The sequence below is a fragment of the Triticum aestivum genome, chromosome 4A (assembly GCF_018294505.1).
Source record: "Triticum aestivum cultivar Chinese Spring chromosome 4A, IWGSC CS RefSeq v2.1, whole genome shotgun sequence".
Classification (NCBI taxonomy): Eukaryota; Viridiplantae; Streptophyta; class Magnoliopsida; order Poales; family Poaceae; genus Triticum; species Triticum aestivum.
Window position 1 is genome coordinate 575,623,867 of NC_057803.1, and position 9,426 is coordinate 575,633,292.

Here is a 9,426-nt window from a genome sequence, read left to right on the forward strand (position 1 = left end):
TGTAATGCCTAGATCGTAAGCAAGGTCTAAGCTTAGAGGAGCTGATGTGTGCATTTTGCATCACATTTTCAGAAGATAAATACTCTACTTTTATGCCATTTCAATTATTACTGATTAGTGGGCAAGTTGAAGTGATAATCGTAGAAAATATCTGAGATGTCCAATTTAAACAAGGATAAAAATGAGAGTAAAAATCATTCATCACCATTCCCAAGGTTAAACCTCGAGCGTTCTCGAGAGCAACGTTGATGATAAGGAACTCGACGTTTAAACCGAAATAACAAAAAGATATTGGTTCACTTACAATCAATAAGGCCTAGATATCTGAGATGTCCAATTTAAACAAGGATAAAAATGAGTGTAAAAACCACTCATCACCATTTCCAAGGTTAAACCTCGATCGATCTAGAGAGCAACATTGATGATAAGGAACTCGACGTTTAAATCAAAATACCAAAAAGATATTGGTTCACTTAATAACGCCTAGATATCTAAGACGTCCAATTTAAACAACGATAAAAAATGAGTGTAAAAAGCACTCATCACCATTCCCAAGTTTAAACCTCAATCGTTCTCGAGAGCAACATTGATGATAAGGAACTCGACATTTAAACCGAAATAACAAAAAGATATTGGTTCATTTACGATCAATAACACCTAGATAGTCTGTCGCTTCTTTCACCTGAAAACTTAGCATGGCTAGACCAGCGGCAAGGTTATTATGCAAGCTTTGTTAGGCCAAGATGGTTAGAACAAAGTGTTCATTATAGAAGCATGAATAAAATAGTAAATTAGCTATCATTTTATTTCATCTACCTAACACTTCCTTGTCGGAAACAGTTGAAATAACTTGGTATGAAAAACTTATATTAGGAGCATGAGAGCATGTCAAAGAAAAAACATAGCGTTCGAGTATCTCATTAACACCTACAAGTATCGTTAGATCAAGACTCTTCAAGGCATGGTCAATGCATTTGTTCCAGGGTGATGCCTCGCATGCCATGTAGGATCATGTGTCAGGAGAAGTAGGTTCGGATGGGGAAGCAGGATCCTCTGCAAGAGGCGGGTGCTTGGAGAGAAAAAGTGTGATCTGATGTAAAAAGCTGAAAAAAATTGAAGTGGAGAATAGAGATGTATGTGTGTACTAGTCTTTATTTTCTATTCTTTGATGATGCCCACTAGTGGCAGCGGCATTGAGAAGAGAAAAAATCAATGTAAATACCCTCAAACTACTTTTTCTCATGAGGCATATGTACCCACCATAGTTAATGCCCTCAGTGCCGCTTCTTTCATTATTTGTCTGAAACTTTCTATCTCGGTAACGACCAAGACCATGTCAAAAAAATGATATATGCAAACTGAGGATTTGTCAGGCCGGCAAACTCATCCACATTGGACCAGATCAGGTCTTTTAAGCGATAGCATACCTGTCAAAGCCATGACAGCAGACAGAATCATCCCAATTGGCGCCAACCTGTGAGATTCCAAATACCTAATAAACTAGCAACAGATGCAAATCATGCCATCACATTCAAATGGTCCCGTTCTCCCCCTCGCATCTTGCTGGAAGAAAAGAGAAGAGATTCCACTTTTTACAGGAATGTCTCGTACGGCACTAAGCGAGGCAGCAAAGCGTAATCATGTACCACCATGCGGCTGCTAAAGCCTGAGCAATAGAATTCTTTGCCATGAACATTCCAGCACATCGGACCAAGAAAGGAAGGCATCAGATCAGATCAGGTAGGGTTCATCATAGAACCCACCGTCAAAAAGCCGATTGTGCAAAGGCCACACTACACAGCAGATCACTCACCATTTCAAACAGATTACGATGGAAAGCTAAATAGCAGAGCATTTGGGTGTAGGGGCCAGATGAACCGGACAAGAAATGAGCAAGAGAATCCATTCATGTGACAACACCATGTAGGATCAAGAGACTTCATATTATTCATTTAACAAGATTGAGGTGACACATGACAAAATCAGAACACCATCCGTATTTCTCTAGTAGCCTCACCAGGCATCTGATTAAATTTGATTGAATAAACCGAACATATGTGTCCAAAATCACAAGTGAGAAGCACAAGTAGGAATAGATATTACAGTCTTTGAATAGGAGAAAACGGTAACCGATAGGCCAGCCGAAAACTTTGTCCACGCTAACAAAGAAACAGCAACAAAATAGAGAGACGAAGCAGGAGGGTCGCGATAAAGGCCCTCTTGGCTTTCTTTCTTGGGTCCGAAGAATTAGAAGCATTTCCTGTGCACAATGGATGGGCCAGACTCGTCGTACTCAGCCTTTGCAATCCACATCTGCAAGCGCAACAACAAGCAACACTGTAAGCAAAGCAACCAAAATCCATGAATGAAATGAATGAAGTACGATGCTGCAATGTTTATATACCTGCTGGAAGGTGCTGAGAGATGCCAAGATGGATCCTCCGATCCAGACACTGTACTTCCTTTCAGGAGGAGCAACAACCTTGATCTTCATGCTGCTAGGAGCCAAGGCAGTGATCTCCTTGCTCATCCTATCAGCGATTCCAGTGAACATAGTGGTACCACCACTAAGAACAATGTTGCCGTACAGATCCTTCCTAATATCCACGTCGCACTTCATGATGGAGTTGTAGGTAGTCTCATGAATACCTGCAGCTTCCATCCCAATGAAGGATGGCTGGAAGAGAACCTCAGGACAACGGAAACGCTCAGAACCAATGGTGATAACCTGCCCATCAGGCAGCTCATAGCTCTTCTCCACAGAAGAGCTGGTCTTGGAAGTCTCCATTTCCTGGTCATAGTCCAGGGCAATGTAGGACAGCTTCTCCTTCACGTCCCTCACAATTTCCCGCTCAGCGGTGGTGGTGAATGAGTAACCACGCTCAGTCAGGATCTTCATGAGGTGATCGGTGAGATCACGCCCAGCCAAGTCGAGACGAAGGATAGCATGGGGGAGAGCATATCCTTCGTAGATGGGGACAGTGTGGCTGACACCATCTCCAGAGTCCAGCACGATACCTGACAAGTTCAAGAGGGCACATTTGAGTTATTGATAAATGAAAAAAATACTTGTTACATTGACAGTGTACGAGGTGATGACAATTAACTGCCTATCAGGTTTGGTTGACAAATATTAACCAGATGTCACAGAACAAAACTAGTGCTACCACAAAACGATTTGAGAAATTTTACAGATTAACCTCATCTACATGTGAGCATGCTAAATTCCAGGGTTCCTGATTCAAAAGACCAGAGTTGGATATAGATGAGCTCACCTGTGGTACGACCACTGGCGTACAGCGAGAGGACGGCCTGGATGGCGACGTACATAGCAGGAGTGTTGAAGGTCTCGAACATGATCTGTGTCATCTTCTCACGATTGGCCTTGGGGTTGAGCGGCGCCTCAGTGAGAAGGACAGGGTGCTCCTCTGGGGCGACACGGAGCTCGTTGTAGAAGGTGTGATGCCAGATCTTCTCCATGTCGTCCCAGTTGCTGACGATACCGTGCTCGATGGGGTACTTGAGAGTCAAGATACCCCTCTTGGACTGCGCCTCGTCACCAACGTAGGCGTCCTTCTGCCCCATCCCGACCATGACACCGGTGTGGCGTGGGCGGCCCACGATGCTGGGGAAGACGGCCCTGGGAGCATCATCTCCAGCGAACCCAGCCTGCAAACATCACCACCACGAGTGTTATGTTACAACGAGCACTGCGGCATTTCCCTGAACCAAAGATGCAAGACGCTTGCACAATGCGGTGGCTTACCTTGACCATACCGGTACCATTGTCGCAGACGAGGGGCTGGATGTCCTCGGCGTCGGCCATTTTCTACCTACAGCAAAAGCTCGCACAAAGCTACAGTTATTGCACATTGATCGATCGATCAATCAAAGGAGAATCTACGCAATCTAGCAGTGAAGGGTGCCGGGTAAATAAATGCAGAGATTAAAATATTTTTTCTCCGTCGAAGAAACAGTGCGAAAATTCTTTCTAGCAGCATGATGGGACTATCAATCAATTCACGAGGAACCCTGTAACTCCGCAACTTAATACTACTATAAGAACAATTAATAACGAAACAGAGAGAGAATGGTTCTCCGGCGCCGCGGCGCAGATCGGGGCGCTCCGGCGCCCGAAACGGCCCAGATCGCGGGCCGCAGCAGATCTGCATTCCCGCGGCGGCATGAATGAACAGCAGAAAAATACAGGGGGGCGCTCCCATTCCGCGAGATCCGGTCGGATCCGCGGCGGGGAGAGGGGGGGCGGGCGCCCGCGAGATCAGATCGATCGGCCTGGTGGCAGGCGCGGGGGAGGGAGGGAGCGCGCAATGCGGGGCGGATCTCATCTGGGAAGGGGAGGAGGAGGAGGAGGAAGAGGAGGAGGGGGCATGAGATGGTTACCGGGAAGGGGGGGACGGGGAGCGGCGGTGGCGGCCCGGTGGCGCGACGGAGGGCGGAGACGGTGGAGGAGGCGGGGGTGAGCGGTAGGGTTGGGGTGGTGGGGTGGGGGGTATGTATAGCGGGGAGGCGGGCGACGGGGCAGGGGACGGCCGCACTCGTCGCCCCGGCTGGCTCTCGCGGCCCCACGACCCGGCTGGCGTTGGTTTTTGTTTTTTCGGGGGAGGGGAGGACGACGTGCGCCCCGGTGCCCGTGGTTGTGCGCCTGTGCGTGCGGACAACTCAGGCTCGCGGCTGGCACTCGTTGTCTTCGGTTGGGTGGTGCGCTGCTGGCCGAATGCGCCAACGTGATTTTTCTTCTCCACATTCTTCTTTTGAGAATTTTCTTCCCCGCATTTGGTACATGATTAGTCATACTTTTTTTTGGAAAGAATTGGATGGCGAACCAACATGTCGTTGGATGATCAGGAGGACGATGGTATTTTCAGCTCACCAGGGCTTAAATTCTAGACTTGACATTTGGTGCTCGCATTATTTCTGGATTTACTTGTTTCAATCTTCCAACGATGTTGTTCATTGCGAGGAGACATTCCCGTCCACTGCAAGGCAAGGGCTATTGCACATACAACACAGTGAGGGCAACCCATTTGTACTAGGCCCATGTCATACGGAGTTGCCCCCGCTCAGCTTAGTTTTCAACTTATTTTCTTTTAGCCCATCAAGCATGCTAAGCAACCCAGCACAACTTACGTAACTAGGAAATTGAGATCTACCACTTAAAAAAGGGGAAATGTTGGAGAGCAGCAATTCGATGCACATACTCATCTGGACCAACGATGAAGGAAAAACTCAAAACAAATACTAAAAAAATTTAAATTCTTTTTACATGGTAGATAATTTGGTGCGTGAGGTGCGCTTCAAATTTCAGATCATTTGGATATCTAAATAACTCTCGGCAAAAAAAGACAATTTTGGGTTGTAAAAAAGTTTATTGCTCATGTATTGTTCTAGCCCTAATTTGTCTTTTTTGTTAAGAGCTACTCGTATGTTCAAATGGTCTGAAATTTCGGACACACCTCACGCACCAAATTATCTATAATCTAAAAAAAATAGATTTTTAAAAAGATATGAATTTTTCTTGACTGGGTGTAGATGAGTCTGGGCTCAAAAATGGATATTCAAAAATGTTAGATTTGTTCTAAAAAGCAGAAAATGTGAGATCTTCCCGAAAACAAAATTACAAAATGTTAGACGGAGATGCAACCCAGCAGCCACGCTGCATGCAGCCTGCCTGCCCATGCCCTTGCCTTATAGCATCTACAACCGAACCCCTCAAACCCGTCTCAAACGGCCGGGCAGGCCGCCCGGTCGATGTCGGTCACGAAATTTGGACCCAGACGGGTGAGGGAGTCCTGGATTGAGGGGTCCTTGGGCGTCCGGCCTGTTAGCCATGGGCCGGACTAATGGGCTGTGAAGATACGCAGACCAAGACTGCATCCATGTCCGGACGGGACTCTCCTTGACGTGGAAAGCAAGCTTGGCGACCGGATATGTAGATTCCCTTCTTTGTAATCGACCTTGTGTAACCCTAGATCCTCCCGGTGTCTATATAAACCGGAGGACTTAGTCCGGATAGGATACTCATTATCATAGCCATACAAGTTAGACCTCTAGGGTTTAGCCATTACGATCTCGAGGTAGATCCACTCTTGTAATACTCATATTCATCAATATCAATCAAGCAGGACGTAGGGTATTACCTCCATAGAGAGGGCCCGAACCTGGGTAAACATCGTGTCCCTTGTCTCCTGTTACCATCGACCTTAGACGCACAGTTCGGGACCCCCAACCCGAGATCCGCCGGTTTTAACACCGACATTGGTGCTTTCATTGAGAGTTCCACTGTGCTGTCGCCAAAAGGTTTGATGGTCCCTTCAATCGTCCGTAATGACGCTGTCCAAGGAGAAATTTTCCTCCCCGGACAGATCTTTGTGTTCGGCGGCTTCGCACAACAAGCCAATTCGTTTGGTCATCTGGCAGATCGAAAGCCACGCCCCTTACCATCAGGTCAGATTCGGAAGCTTGAACTACGTCGCGGACATCCGTGGAGACTTGATCTTCGCCGGATTCAAGACCGCGGTAGCCGCTCCCGGTCACCCCGATGATCATGACCTAAATCTGTCATCAGGCCGCATTCAGGAGATTGCTCCTGTAACCGCTCTGGCCCTAGATCCGGAGCAGACTGCGCCATCCGAGGACGGGAGGATCAACCCCACCACGGAGGCCATAGATTCCACGGTGTTGGAGCCGCACATAGACCTAACCTCTCACGACATCTTTGTCACCGGAACTCCAGACTCATCTCCGGCCGTACGTTCCGAACCACGTGAACCCGCGGACGCCGAAATTGATCATTTATCGATCTTCAAGTTCAGCGCCGCAGACATCTTCCAGCACTCGCCTTTGGGTGATGTGCTAAATCATTAAAGAACCTGTCCTTGGCGGAGGACTCATAGCCGAACTATATCCGGCTCGAACTAGGGGCTGACGGTGGAGAATTTTGCTTCCCACCCGCCGCCCACTTCATAGCCACGGTCGAGGATTTGACCGAAGAACTTGATTACGACTTCAAAGACATCGACGGTATGGACGACAATGCCGGAGAAGAAGAGGCCCAGAACCCGCCGTTCATCGAACGCTGGACGGCCACTTCCTCGTATGATGTATACATGGTGGATGCACCAAAGGAGAACAGCGGCGAGGACAAAGAAGATCCAGCTGAGGATAAACCTTCTGAAATACAGTCCAAGCGCCGGCGGCAGCGGCGCCGCTCTAAGTCACGCCGCAGTAAAGACAGCAACACCGGCACAGGAGAAGATAACACTCCAGAAGGTGCCGAAAACAACGAATACCCCGTCGATACAGCTAATGAACAAGATGAACGGGAAGGAGGGCAGGCTAGCCCCGGTAAACAGGCCACGCATGAAGACTCAGAGGACGGAAGTTATCTTCCGCTTTTCGAGGATGAGGTGAGCCTCGACACCGACGATTTCATCGTGCCTGAGGCTAATCGCCCCCACAAGGAGCCTGAAAAAGAAGCAGCAGCAGCTTCAAGCTGACCAAGATCTGCTCAATGATAAATGGACGGATGTCCTAGCAGCCGAAGAGTACGGCCTCAAGCACCCAACCAAAAGCTACCCAACGCGCAAATTGCTACCTCAGTTTGACGAGGAGGCGTCGAACTACATACCTCCATTGTACAATGCGGCTGACCGACCACCACATGGTCGAGACAAAACAGCAACTCTCACCGAACACCAGCCAGCCCCGCCTCAGCCCACAGGCAGAGGTAAATTAGCCCATGTTCATACATATGACCTCTGGCAAAACCTGAACAATAAAGCAGGACTTACTAGATCAATCTACGGATCGCGAGGGCGTGCCTCGACACGCGATGACGGCCACCTATTCGGACGTGACAAACTTAGTCATGCGCGGGCCGAAAACCGCGGACGGACTCAATCAGAGCTACGTCGCGATACGGGCCGATATAGAGGCGCTGCACACCCTCATTGCTTCACTGCTGAGGTCCTGGATCATGAATTCCCAGAAGGGTTCAAACCCGTGAATATAGAATCGTACGATGGAACCACGGACCCTGTGGTGTGGATCGAAGACTTCATTCTCCACATTCATATGGCCCGCGGCGATGACCTCCACGCCATCAAATACCTCCCTTTAAAACTCAAGGGGTCAGCTCGGCACTAGCTCAACAGTCTGCCTGCAAATTCTATTGGCAGCTGGGAGGACATGGAAGAGGTCTTCCAAGGTACATATGTTCGACCTCCAGACGCTGATGACTTAAGCCATATAGTTCAACAGCCCGGAGAGTCCGCCAGGAAATTCTTGACTAGGTTCTTAACTAAAAAGAACCAAATCATCGATTGTCCGGATGCCGAAGCCCTAGCAGCCTTCAAACACAACATCCGTGACGAATGGCTCGCTCGCCACCTCGGCCAAGAAAAGTGATACGTCTCCAACGTATCTATAATTTTTGATTGCTCCATGCTATATTATCTACTATTTTGGACATTATTGGGCTTTATTATCCACTTTTATATTATTTTTGGGACTAACCTATTAATCGGAGGCCCAACCCAGAATTGTTGTTTTTGCCTGTTTTAGGGTTTCGAAGAAAAGGAATATCAAACGGAGTCCAAACGGAATGAAACCTTTGGGGAACTTGATTTTCTCAACGAACAAGACCCGGGAGACTTGGACCCTACGTCAAGAAAGAAAAGAGGAGGCCACGAGGTAGGGGGCGCGCCTGGCAGGCGCGCCCTCCACCCTCGTGGGCCCCTGTTGCTCCACCGACGTACTCCTTCCTCCTATATATACCTACGTACCCCCAAATGATCAGATACGGAGCCAAAACCCTAATTCCACCGCCGTAACTTTCTGTATCCATGAGATCCCATCTTGGGGCCTGTTCCAGAGCTCCGCCGAAGGGGGCATCGATCACGGAGGGCTTCTACATCAACACCATAGCCTCTCCGATGAAGTGTGAGTAGTTTACCTCAGACCTACGGGTCCATAGTTAGTAGCTAGATGGCTTCTTCTCTCTTTTTGGATCTCAATACAATGTTCTCCCCCTCTCTTGTGGAGAACTATTCGATGTAATCTTCTTTTTGCGGTGTGTTTGTTGAGATAGATGAATTGTGGGTTTATGATCAAGTCTATCTATGAACAATATTTGAATCTTCTCTGAATTCTTTTATGTATGATTGGTTATCTTTGCAAGTCTCTTTGAATTATCAGTTTGGTTTGGCCTACTAGATTGATCTTTCTTGCAATGGGAGAAGTGCTTAGCTTTGGGTTCAATCTTGCGGTGTCCTTTCCCAGTGACAGTAGGGGCAGCAAGGCACGTATTGCATTGTTGCCATCGAGGATAACAAGATGGGGTTTTCTTCATATTGCATGAGTTTATTCCTCTACATCATGTCATCTTGCTTAAGGCGTTACTCTGTT

At 47.9% G+C, this 9,426-nt stretch overlaps 1 protein-coding gene across 1 annotated transcript; it reads right to left on the minus strand.

Annotated features, from left to right (window-relative positions):
• Positions 1-1,924: 1,924 nt before the first annotated feature.
• LOC123087081 (actin-1) lies at positions 1,925-4,519 on the minus strand. The gene is made up of 5 exons (XM_044508983.1): positions 4,402-4,519; positions 3,767-3,833; positions 3,276-3,669; positions 2,405-3,018; positions 1,925-2,313 (listed from the first exon to the last, which is right to left on the minus strand). The coding sequence occupies exons 2-5, from the start codon at positions 3,824-3,826 to the stop codon at positions 2,248-2,250; spliced, it is 1,134 nt and encodes a 377-aa protein (XP_044364918.1). The 5' UTR covers positions 3,827-3,833; positions 4,402-4,519; the 3' UTR covers positions 1,925-2,247.
• Positions 4,520-9,426: the final 4,907 nt, after the last annotated feature.